Below are 12,882 nucleotides of genomic sequence, written 5' to 3' on the forward strand. Positions count from 1 at the left end.
GCGGCTCTCATTTGAGCTTTCGCCTATCCTGTCAAAATTGAGCGTGTTAGCCTTAAAACGCAACCAGTCAGCCTGACATTATATCGTAAATTGACTCTAAAGGACTGTTTGAGCATGCTGATACCGGCGTGCTAAATTAGCCAACATGACGGCAGCAGCGCACATACGCCATGGAAAAGACAACAAACCATTGAGTCAGGACGCGCTATCTCAGCTCCGGGTCATGACGGCCCCTATTTTATCAGCCCACATGCAGGGAGACGGTGTATAATTTGGGCCCCACTCATCTGCACTCGGGGCCGCGTCCGGCTGAAACGTAGCTGGTGTCTCAGAGGGAAATAACAGCCTGTGTAGGCCCAGACTGGATTTGATCCCGAGCCCATTGAGGCCATTTAAAGCGTGAGTCATGTCGAGGGCATCAGCCGGCCACGGTCTCGCTGACACATGCACACTTCTCTCCCTTCCTTTCGTTTTTTTATCCCGAAGCTGCGAGAGTATATTGACAAAACTCCACGATAATGTCAAGGCTAACTCAGGTTTTACTTATTTATTCTGACCGGTCTGTCGTCTCTGTGAAGCGAAAATGACCCTAAAGGGTTTTTTTTTTGTCAAAAGATTAGCTTAATATTTGGCTTTCATTTATTCTCAAGGCAGTTAGCTTAGCAGAAGCACAAAAGGGCTCCATTCTTATCTTGCGGTTCAAGTGTTTTTCCCCGGTTTCGCTGGTAAATTTCCCTCCAAGCAAAATAAAAAAGCAAATCGAGCAATTACAACCGCGCAGAGGCTAATATGATCATCTTAATCTCGTCCCGGTCCAGTTCCTCGCACGCTGTCCCACTTAAAGCGGCGAGAACACCTATGTAATATTCATCAGAATGTTCCATATTTATGTCTCCCTCAAACGTGCTGTCAGGGAGCGTGCGTGTCACTGCACGGGACCCGCAACGTGCAGCACGCCACACGCACCCTCACATTCCTCGGCAGGGGAAGACGATATTCGCCGGAGTAAGCGAAAAACCGTTCACATGTGGCCAAACAAGGAGCGGATTAAACAGAAGTTTGAATAAGTCACAGCCCCAGTTAAACATTTACACACACTTCCTGGGAAAAATGGGAATTTTCCCACAGAATTCTCAGGGAGAAGCCTCTGGAATCGACCTGAGCCGACACGCTTTCGCCACTGAGTCATGTTTGCTCATGCTGCCGTGCGGTAGCTTATGTGCTAACATGTAATTTACATCAGACAAAACAGCCTGTTTCTGAATTCAGGCCGGGACACGTCCGTTCAGGAAGAAAGGGTAATAAAATTGATGCTGGAGCCAGAATTTGTGGCCAATCCCTCAGCTTCATGTTAGAAAGCTAGCAGCAATGCTAACAGTTGCTGCAGCAAAACTTCATACTAGAGGTTCTCAAGCACATGTCAGGACACCGAGATTCTCTATTTCTTCGTAAAAAGCATCTTGATGTAATTTAATAGTATTTATTGTCGAATTCTATGATTTCTTTTCCCGTCTTCAACCACCTGGTTAGCAGCGCCGTTAACGGAGGTCAAACGGGAGTCAGCCAAGACTGTTTGGATATTTTAAACTTGATCTCCATCAACAATGAAGCGCGTGTCTAAAACGTGCTTTCCAACATGTCAGCATGCTCGACTCGGGGCAGGAACGTGAGGATTTGTCGCTTTAATTGCGCTGGCGAGCCTCCTGCCCCCCCCCCCCCCACAGATGTTACCATTTTTCTGTGGTTTGTAAGCCCCTGGATTAGTGGAACGTATGCGTTTCAGCCTGTCTCCACCACTTTTTGGAATTTAATCTGGCTGCGGATCGCCCAGATCCCATCGCGAATAAAACAGCTGATCCCAAACGACACAACAGATACATTTAACGGCGCCACGCCTACACCGTCATCGCCGATTACTAAGCAACGACGCCTTCCACAAAACAGGACGCGTCCATTTCTGTTCTCAATGAGTCCAAAACAGCTTCAGCGGCTCCCCAACTCCTCGGACCCCACTTCTGTATGAAAACGCAGCTGTGGCGTCACACAAATGCACATTTGTGTGCAAAAAAATCGTTTTTTCTCCTTCTTTGGCTTCAGAGCACCAAGGAACTGAGTCACGAGTGGAAAAAAGGAACTGAATCATTCTTACAATGTAAACATGTCCGGTTTGATCCCTCTGGTGTCACACACGCAGAATAATTTGCAACCAAGAGGCCAGAATGTGGCCAAACCGGAACATTCAACGGAGTTTCTTCTTTTGAGCTGGTCAAAGGATCTTAAATTGAGGGAGTTAAGAGGGGAAAGGCTTTTATTACGGACAGGCAGGGGAATAAAAACGTGCACGTTCCTCAATTTCTGGGCCCAAGTTAAGGCCAAAGCCACAGAGGCAGGGCGGGGAAGGAGGCGCGCACGTCCAGCCAGCATCATGGAAAGTTTGTGGTTGTCAGATGAGGCTCTTCCTGGTGATCAAAGCGGGGGGGGCGCGACGGTTCTCCGGCTCGTGGTGCTGAGAGGTGACTGCCCGTTCGGGCCACACCCAGTCGCTCGTGGCAGAATGACATCACTCAGCTCTCTCCTGACAACATGCAGGGGTGTGAGGAGGCCTTAAGGGTTGACTCTCAGGCCTGGAAGCATTTTTCTGCCGTGGAAAGCCCGATTATGGGATATGAATGTCACAATGCTGAGCTTTGGCTGGATGCTAATGCTAAAGCAAAAGGCCACACAGCAGAAATAGCCCCGATTGACGCTTGAAGCTTTTTACATTTGTAGCTGCAGTTCAGTTAAATTCAAAGCCGATCCTACAAAGAAAAAAAGAGAACGCTTTGATCTTTTGCATCAAAGCCAAAGCCCAGAAAAAGAGAGAAGCAGAAACTAGCTGTAAGCTTTTCTGACGGCATGTGTGGCTGCTGCATCGGAGGCCTGGATTATTCTCTGTGTCCTTTGCAGCGCTGCATCTACCCCCCACCCCCCACCCCTTCCCAGGCCCTGGACATCAAAGAACATCTCCCCCATTTTGCTTTGAAAAAACAAGAAAGTCGCTTTTGATGACTTTGGACCGCAGCACGGCTGAAAGAGGAACAAAGATTCGCACTTTCAAGTAAAATTTCGGGGGCACGATAACACCCGACACCTCAGAACTACCAGCCAGAGTAGATAAAATTAGCGTATTTCCAGCACAAACGGACCAAGATGTGCCCCGCGCCAGGATCGGCCCAGTCAGGTGGCGGAGCGGATCCGGTCCGGCCCTCGCAGGGGCAATTATCTCTGAGCACCGAGGGAATGTCAGAAATGCCTGCTGGGAAAGTCGGACCCGTTGTTTTGTCTCGTGTCTGGATGATTGCAGCCCGTGTTGCTTTAGCCGCAGATGTGTGTGTCCCTGCCCCCACCGCCCCTCCCCCACCACCACCACCACACACACACACACACCCAAGCACGTACACTGTAAACACTATCTGGTGTGAAGAATAATAGAAAACATTAAAGAAAAGCTTGGAGAGCAACACCACCCGACCTCCCCCACACACACACACTCACACCCAACGCCCCCCACCCATGTTGGGGGCCCGGGCCTGGCTTCTCATCGCCCGACCTGACATTCTTTCCTTTAGTTTAACGTGTGGTTTGGAGATAAAAGCCTCCATTCATTAGTCTCAGCAAGGGCCCGGTGTAACGACAGGATGCCCCTCCCCTGTCTGCTAACAACCACAACCATGTTTTAACCCCCCCCCCCGCAGACGCTGTTTGGTTTTTCTGTACTTTCCATATGTTAAAAAAAAAAATAAAGCAGGAAGTTTGTGGTTTCCCTGCAATGATTGTTTATCAGAGCTGCTCTTGTGTCGCTTTCTTTCTCTTTTCCTTTCTTCCTGTCTGACGTCTCCCCCAGCCTCCCCCACCCACCCACCCCACCGCAGCCGAAACCGGGCCTCCTACGCCCTCAGTGTAGCACACCGGTGCAGGCCGAGGATGGGACATCCACCAAGGATGATAGGAAGAGAATCCTGGACCCCCCCCCCCCCCAAAGAGCTGGGGGCCGACGTGAAGCGAGGAGAGATGGATGGCGGCAGGTGTGGCGCCCAGTGCTCCCAGTTCCAGAGAAACTGGTGAGAATCGGCCAGCAGCCCACACTTCTGCATCTGTCCTTGTTCCTCTTTGTTTCCATGTTAAGGCGACCACAAGCTGGAAGAGCCCTTTAAAGCCGGGGAGTCCCCGCGGGAGGTGGAGTGCGCTCAGATCGCGTTCCCGGCGCATAATTCAAGGCCTTATTCTGTTAATGGTGGCTTTGTTGACCAGTTTCCCAGTGTGGTGACCACACTTTTGCTCCCTTTTCTTCATTCCTATTGAAATATTTGCTCAATTTAATCAAAATTGGGATTCCACTGGAGGTCTGGGTGCTACATTTTAACCCTTTTTCGCCCCCTTTAATACATTATGAGCTCAAAAACCCTGTCTTTGCGTTCTGCTGGCCTTTACTACCGACGCGTTTGAGCTGGAGAGATTAATTAGAAGAGAAAAAAAAGGAAGAATTTTCATCCATGAGCTGAATTTTCAAGCTCCATTTGGCCTCAAACAGCCGACGCGCTTTGATGATACAGTGGAATTATTTCACGCCGGTGCTGTGAAATATAGATTATTAGGGGGGAGGATAGGGAGATGATGAATAACCTTGGATGAAGGATTCACGCCTGTGTCAACTGGAGCTGAAGTGGGGCCTGGGTTGTTTTTATGGCTGCGTGAGGCATTTTAATTCGGTAGGTTATTTAAAATATCTCACCAAGTGGGTGGTTTAATCCAAATAAGCTCATAATCACCTGACTATAATCACTTTTTTGTCATATTTTCAGGTCTAGACGGGTCGCAAGCAACCCCAGATGCGTGTGTATCGGTGAAAATGCGCATTTTGGGAGCGTTCTGCTGGATGTTGACAGCTGGACCCACCGGGCTGTCTGAAACCTGAGCAGTCAGCAAGAGCCAGATATTCCGAGAAGGAGGCTTTTATCAAAGCACCCTTCCGTATTCTGACGCTCCGAGTGCGCATTTCTGCAGCCTTTTAGGTCAGTGTTGTCCTGTTCGGCCTGATTGCATCATGATTAGTGCACTCAGCAGGTCATTGTTGGCCTCGTCTGGGACAAACAAAGCTCAGCGGCCTGTACTTTTCCACCGATTTTAATGAGCATGTACGCGCTGACCTCTGAGCCCGAAGAAGGTTCGCCGCGTCCTGAATTCGCCGAATAAATACAGGCGAGAAATCCGGAAAGTACCCGGCGCTGGACCAGTGCAGGACGAGCAGCTTTAGGTTTTTTTTTTGTTTTGCCTGAACAAACACCATAAAAAACACACCTTCTCTAATCAGCTCACAATGTCCTGTAAATAAGGAGCAATAAAGGCATAAACCCAAGCAGACGGCATGATAAACACCCAATCATTTATCCCAAACATGATGACATATTGTTTAGAGGGGACTTTAACTGCATATACTGTTGCTGTAATCACGTTTATGCCGATAAAAGGACGTATATACTTTGATTTCGGTTACAATTTGGTAGTTTTCGTGTGGAAATTTGAAGGATTGTGGACATAGTGTGATTAGAAACACTTTGGAGGAGAATGTTTGACCAGTACACAGGGTTTCAGGACTAAGATTAAATGGTGGATGAGGGGAAGAACCGTCTGGTGAAGTGAAAGTCTACTGAAATCAAGCATTTTTATCACTCGGTGCTGTTAAGACAGTATATAACCAACCACCAAAACAGTTTAAATTTAAACTTGAAAGGGAAACATGTAAAAGTGTGTGCGTGTGTGTGTGTGTGAGGGGGGGGGGGGGGGGGGGGGGGGGGGTTGGGGGGTATCAACTGGGTTAAACATTACAGATTACGGAAGTTTGCTCCGGCTCTGCTGAAGAAACCTTCGCGATTTTAATTCGCAGTCAGGAAAATCTCCCGTCTGCTGTTCCGTGACATAAAGGAATTGTGTTTTTATCATGTTAACACGAGTCTGCGCCAGTCCTGTTGACTGAACCCCCCCAGACCCGCTCTACAAACGAGAAAGCTTGTTTTTATTTACGACCGTCTGATTGTCTCCTCTAGCACCAGATACTTCCCAAGGTCCGTGAACGCGGCACCGTCCCCTGTTGCGCGTCTCTGTTTATTTCCAGAGCGGTGACGCGAAGGCATCACTCCTCCTATATGAGGCTCGTCAGAGGGAGGGGGACGCTGATTGGCGAGCTGTTGTTGCTGTAGCAGCCTGTGGCGAGGCTGCGGGGAGGGAGGGGGCGCTATAAAAACCCTTTCCCCCATTTCAGAAGCTCCACTCTGGAGGACGCGAGAGGGTTTGGTCAACGTGGCACAAGGAGAGCCCCCCCCCCACCGTCTTGAAGCGCCTGTATTTACCAACAGGCGTTTGTTTCTCAGCACTGAACCGTCCTGGCTCGATCTGAAAACAAACCTCCCTCTACCTCGTCTGATAAATGCCAAGAGACAACACGCACGCACCCGCAACAGATAAGGAACGCGCAGAAGTGGAGGCGAAAGATCGGACAAACACGCAGAGGAGAAAAAACAAACGCGCGGACCGTCGCCGCTGCCTTTCTCAATGCATACCCTTTGTGCCCGTGGAACAATGAAACCAGAGATCAACGCCGCCGTCGGATTTCTGTCGAGATTTCTGAGGGTAAAAGGACACGTAAACGATCGACAGGTCCAAACCTTCAACCAGAGCTTACAGGACATCTTGGCAGGTAAGTAAACCCGATAATTACGCGTACGCGCGGCCGAAAACACCCATTAAAAACACCCCACACGTCAAATCACACTGCTAGTTGTTGAAATTGGTTTTGAATTTGAGTCTGGGGCCCGTAATTTGACTCGAAAACCGAGTCAGAAGAGCCGTTCTTTGTTCTCCAACTATCACTATCAGCGGGGCCGACGCGCAGCGACGTTTGCGCACGTAGGAACACAGGAGGGAGAAAACGTCGAGTTAACCGCGCGGGGAGACATTTGTGGCGGCCTTTTCGACGATCCTATTGGTGGGTTAGGCTATTTTCCACAGAAATCGGGGTTTGAAGGTGCGTATTTGGAGACTTTGTTTGGAAGAAAGAGAAAAGGAGGGGGAGGAGGATTCAAACAAGGAAGTGCGCCTCGGTCGATAACGCACAGGGACCAGATCAAACTGCCTCGGCCGAGCTCAATTACGTAATGCAAAACGAAATAGATGACTGGTGACTGAAAAGGTCAGATCCCAGAGATGTATTTTTTCTTTGTAGAGATAAAGTGTATATGTGGGTTTTTTGCTCGCCAAATTTTACGCACCATTTGGCATTTTTGTCGAACGGTTCCCGGGATCTCAGAACTTTCCGTTCCACGTCATTCTGCGTTTGTTGCGTGTTTTGGGGCAGCAGTGTTCGGGGATTGTCGGGTTTGCTGCTGTAAACACATTCCAGTGTGTAAAGCTGCCGTACATCTGCCCCGCTCAATCCACCAGGCGCACGGAGCTGCGGGTGACCTACATTTTCCCCGCATATAGCGCTTACTTGTGTGCGTCGCTGCTAATTCCCGTGCAAAACCCGTCCAAAACGGCGACTGTGAATTTATTAAGGTTAAAAAAATTCACAAGTTGTTTAAATTGGTGGTTGCCAGTGACGTGTTTATCAACAGAGGGGCCCGTGTGTGGGGGATGGGGTGTTTTGGTATGTGCTATAGGGGAGAATGGAAAGGGGGCGGGGCCTGCCCAGATATTTTAACCCAAAGGATGTTTTTAGTACAAACAGTGTTCCATGTGGGTTCCGTGCGAGCTGGGCCAGAGCTCTACCCCCCCCCCCCCCCCCCCCCACTGTCTAAAACCCCCACTGCTCAGCAGAGAGAACAGAGACATAAGCGTGCACACGGTTGGATAAACAACCTCGTTTCTCTCTAGGTTAAGAGCGCATTTGCCTGCTTATTTCTCCGCTCTCTGTCCTCCCCCTTGTTCCTCTGTGTGTCCTGGTTTTCAAGAATAGGTTCCGGTCGAGCTGATCCTCCACCAGCTGCTCTCGGGCATGATTTTGTGGCTCGGCCTGGCGAGCGCCAACCCCATCCGTTAGTTAGGCGGCGCAGGGCCGTCTGACGGCGGGCAGTGTGGAGGGGGTGCTGTTATTATCCCGTGAATGCATACAGGTGCCCCCCGGGGTCTAGCCTACTTCATTTGTTTCTCTCGGGCTGTATCGGGACAGTATTCAAATACGTGAGAAGTGTCTATTGTCCATCCCAGAATTTGAGAAGCAGAAAAAAGGCCATTTTTTTCCGCTGGTGCATACACACGTCACACGTCTGCTGTGTGATTGTCCACCTTTCTCGTGTTAAACCCCCCCCCCAAAGCCACTGAAGGGAAGCAGAAAAGCCAGAAAAATAAGCTGCTTTCCCTTTAAAGGCGGAGCCTGCTGTCCCAGATGGCTGACTGGGACTTTGGCACTTTGGGTGTTTTTGTTCAGCCAGTCAGGGAAGACTTTGTGACACTGGAGGGGGGGGGGCGGTGTTGAGCAATCCATTGGGTGCCTCTTTGTCACGTAGGACTCGGCCACTGCTGTTTTACTGCTCCTTATCAGGCCTGTAACAGGTGGTCTGTTACGGCTACGCCCTCTGGGGGTGTATTTTTGTTTTTCCTTTTAGAATAAAACCCCCCCGCTGCTGCTCCAAAGTTAAACATTCCCTGTTTTCTCTCCTCTCCCTGCAGAGCAATACAAGCACCACTGGTTCCCAGACAGACCCTGCAAGGGCTCGGGCTACCGCTGCATCCGCATTAACCACAAGATGGACCCGCTGGTGGGGCAGGCGGGCCAGCGCATCGGCCTGACCATCCAGCAACTGTACCTGCTGCTGCCCAGCGAGCTCACGCTGTGGGTGGACCCCTTCGAGGTGTCCTACCGCATCGGCGAGGACGGCTCCATCTGCGTCCTCTACCAGTCGCAGCCCGGTCCCCAGGTGACATCCATGATGGCCGCCGCCGTCTCCCCCTCAGGAAACAGCGGGCCGATGATGGACAGTCGCATCAGCTGCAAGGAGGAACTGAGGGTGATGGGCAGAACCAGTCCCTCCAAAGGCTACAACATGATGACTGTGTCCGGCTAAACCTGCACGCAGTCACCGCCACCCCCCTCCCCCCCCCACCCCCTGCTCACTTTTGTTCAGGGTCACGCCGTTCAGGGTGAGCCTTTTTAAAGCTAAGAATATGATATGAAATAGTGAAAGAAGAAAAAGGCAAAAGAGAAAAAAAAAAGCAGAGGATGTGGCCTATCGTCCAGGTGATGGAAACCTTGCAGGTGTGATATTTTTGACCCCTCCCTCCCAGTTATCTTCTGTTCTGTTGTCGCCGGATCAGCTGGGCGCTCCGTTTTCAGGGAGCAGCCTCTGTGGAAATGGAACTGTTGGGGCAGCTAAACCATCCGAACCAACCAGGATCCCCTACCCCCCCCTTCCCGACGGAGACTGGCTCCGCCTCCTCCCCCCTCGACTGTAAACAACGTGATCGGCTCCTCCTCCTGAACGGGCTGTCATTGACTTTGCACTTTTCCTACTTGTGGTTATTATGGGTACACTTTTTTTTTTTAACGCAGGCGCAGAATGCATTAAATTATACGGATTTTAAAGGTTTTTCCGATTACCCCCCCCACTCGTGAATCCGGAGCTTGTTTGATTAGCGGCCATTGTTTGTTTGGTTTTCCAATGTGGGAGGAGCCGAGTCGAGACTTTTCCCAAATTGAAGATCTTTTAGGGACCTCCCCTTTTTTAGCGAAGGGCCCTCCTCCTCGGCTCCCCCCCCCCACACACCTTGTTACATCACCACTGCTGAACTTCAGTAACTCATCTCCACTCCACCTGACACCCGTTACCGCGGATACCAGCGTGTCCTGTTGCACTGTCGCCCTTCCATCATGCATAAACGTGTAGCTTTCCAGGGGAGACGCGGTGAGGGGGGGTTCCCCCTCTCCCCTTCCTCTTTGTTCATGAATGTTGTTGAAGTACACAATCAAGTCCCCTTGTTAAAATGTCCCCCCCACATCTCCCATGACCACCAAAATGCAATGTGTAGCAAAGGGCGGGGCTCTTTTTTTAACCGGGTTTTTTGGTCACGCGGCCCAGTCGGAGGTGACGTTGAAATGCACTTTGGCACCAGATTGTGTGGAATGTGTACTTCAAGGAAATCGCCTGCATTCCATCCATTCGAATGTCACCGTTTCCTGTCGGGTTTTTGTTGTTGTTGCGTCGCCCCCGCTTGGCTTCTGTTCGGATTCTGTAGCCCCCACAGTGGGATCTGGCCCGTGTCCATCAAAGCTCCGGATTCCCAGCGAAAGCTTTGATTTTTACACTGTATTTGAACATTTCACAGCTGTTGACCTTTAGAGTATTTGCGGTGGTTTGTTGCCGACGGCGCGTCATCCGTTCACATGGCACTGTTTGGTCCGGACTGGTGGCATTGGGGCTTTGGAGCTTCGCTTTGACTTGAAACTTGTTCTGGTTATTTCCAGGGTTGGGAGGGGGGGGCGGATGTGTGCACTGGAGGTGTGTTGCCTTATTGAGACCTCATTGTCATGAATTAAAAGCCATTTGTGATTTTCAGGCGTACGTGAGCCAGCCTGATTTGACCCGCCACCTGGACCCTTGCCGGAGGTGTCCGCTTTCCCACCCGGCGGTGGCGAAACCCTGCCCCCTTTTCTCAGAAGGCGGGGCTTGAGTGCCTCAGGTGCCACATATCGCCCTTCAGCTCCCCCCGCCCATTAAGCCGAGAGCAGGCTGGCGTGTTGCTAGCCAACCCCCTGCAGATGCAGGTAGACGTAATATGACACATATCATCTGGCGCGGTGGGGGGGGGCAGGTAGGGAAGGCTGGATCCAGGGAGTCGGCGTGAGGGACGGGAGGAGGGGGCATCCAGGGCCGGGCACTTTTGTCCAGGGCAGCTAAAATCCCTCTGGCCCCCTCCGACCCATAGACTTGTATGACACCCCCCCCTACCTAGAAGTTCTCAACCCTCCCTCAGGTAGTGATGGGTCAAATACCAGCATGCGCGCTTTGTGTGCACGTTTAGGTGTGGGGGGGTAGTGAGAGACGAGGAGGACCAGAATGGCCGAGGGTGCCGGGCTGTGTCGCCTCACTGGATCGTGCTGCACTTGATCACCGAGTGACTTTGTTTACATGCGTACGATTGGATGGTTGTCTGACGCACCACTGCTTGGCTCTGGGTGTGGGGGGGGCGGGGGTCGGCGGCAAGCTGGGGCAGATGTGGCGTTGAGTCAGGTGTCGCGTCCACCTCAGCCTGAGCATCGACCACAGAGCCTTCTGGATGCCCCCTCCACGCCTGAGAGGAATCGTGGGTAATAGAGCTGCAGCCTTTGATGCACTGCACCCCCCCCCCCCCCTTTTGTTTCACATTGCGCCACGAAGACGCCACGAGATTGGTCTCTATTTCAGACGCGCGTTAACCGCCTCTTTCGCCATCTGTGTTTTTACTCTCCGCTCCGTCGCCCCTGCCCCCCCCCCCCCCGTTTTTTTAAATCTGATCTTTTAGCTGACCTCGTTTTAAAAACAACGTAAACATCCTCTACCCGCGGGGCGCTGGTCACAGAAACGGAGCACATTAAAATGCACTAAATATGTCAAGTTGAAGTTGTGACTTTTTTTTTTTCCTTTTTTTTTAAATTTGGAGACGCGAAGAGTCTCTCCTGGAATGTATCGCCAAACTCAGGCCTCAGACATCCAATAAAATACCCCGGTGGGAAAAGTCGTGCATGTTGACGTGAGGCAGGAAGGGAACGGTTTCGTCGTGGTCGTCGTCGTCCAAATTCGCCATTGCTCAGTTGCATTATTGCCACTTTCACATTTGAGGTGTTTGACATGTCGTAGAATGTATCGTAACTGTACAACCGATGGTAGAATACATGACATTTACACATGGGAAGTGCCAATAATTGCTATCCGGAGGTGTTTTCAGATGTATTCCTTCTTTTTTTTGTGTTTCATCTTCTAAACATGGATGATTTTGTGAAGCCATTTCGTGACGGGAGCGTTGGCAAGGACCAAAGTTGTTCTGGTGAAAGAAAAAAAAAAAAGAACTCTTAGTTTCCATGATCTGTAATCGTAGACGTATCCTTTGTTTTTCTTCATTTTGCTTTTTTAAAAATTCTTTTTCCCCCCTTTTTTTCTTTTTACCTACAAATGCAGAAAATAGACAAAAAAAATCTGAGCTTACCCAAGAAGAAAAGCTGTCTCGTGATCATGTCAGTACATCTTTATCGGTGTTCGGTTTTCTTTTCCTTGGGTATGTCGTGATGAACTGCTGTAAATTTGTACAGTTCATGTAAATTGATTGTGCGGAAGTTGTACAGATTTCTATATTTTGGAAGAAAAAAGTTTTTTTTCTCTGTAATAAAAGATTTCCTATCTTGGCATCATAACTCCTGAGTTTGTCCTTCTTGATCGATGCAGTTTTGAGAGTAAAAAGGGTGATTTTTAGCAGCCAAATCTGAAGCTAAAGTGCACTTTAGTGATTATCCTGCTAGCGCGGCGCCGCGGGTCGTGTTAGAAGTGGAACAAACATGCGAACTGAGCAGAAATCTGCTTCCTAATGGTCTGGATCAGCAACAGATTGGAACGTTTCATAAGCTCCTTCCCTTCCAAGGGCTGCCGCTGCCTAAAGCTAATCGCTTCCAGCCCCGATGCACGCCATGTTGTCAGACGTGTGGCGCTCCGCTGCCTTTGCTTTAGCCTCTGTTAGCATCGCTAGCACGGTGCCCCTACGATCCTGCTGACTCCACAAAAGTTTGGGACAAACACACACACACACACACACACACACACACACCACACACACACACACACACACACACACACACACACACACACACACACACACACACAC

General features: G+C 50.3%; 1 protein-coding gene across 2 annotated transcripts; it reads left to right on the forward strand.

Moving 5' to 3' along the window:
* Positions 1-6,291: 6,291 nt before the first annotated feature.
* On the forward strand, positions 6,292-12,418 carry btg1 (B-cell translocation gene 1, anti-proliferative). Of its 2 annotated transcripts, none has more exons than XM_057022038.1 (2): positions 6,292-6,733; positions 8,704-12,418. In XM_057022038.1, exons 1-2 carry the CDS (start codon positions 6,589-6,591, stop codon positions 9,096-9,098), a joined length of 540 nt encoding a protein of 179 aa, XP_056878018.1. In that variant the 5' UTR covers positions 6,292-6,588; the 3' UTR covers positions 9,099-12,418. The 2 variants fall into 2 exon arrangements, with proteins under 2 accessions (XP_056878018.1, XP_056878017.1); XM_057022037.1 differs by lacking the exon at positions 6,292-6,733 and adding an exon at positions 6,740-7,879.
* The last annotated feature ends 464 nt before the right edge of the window (positions 12,419-12,882 follow it).

This window comes from Takifugu flavidus, chromosome 22, assembly GCF_003711565.1.
Source record: "Takifugu flavidus isolate HTHZ2018 chromosome 22, ASM371156v2, whole genome shotgun sequence".
Lineage (NCBI taxonomy): Eukaryota > Metazoa > Chordata > Actinopteri > Tetraodontiformes > Tetraodontidae > Takifugu > Takifugu flavidus.

What these genes read in the sequence shown, in the direction of transcription:
- btg1 (XM_057022037.1), top strand. Translation starts at nt 7,669, where the DNA reads ATGGGGTGTTTTGGTATGTGCTATAGGGGAGAATGGAAAGGGGGCGGG. An exon ending in GAGACATAAGCGTGCACACG is followed by an intron (nt 7,880 to 8,703) that starts GTTGGATAAACA and finishes CTCTCCCTGCAG; the next exon opens with AGCAATACAAGCACCACTGG.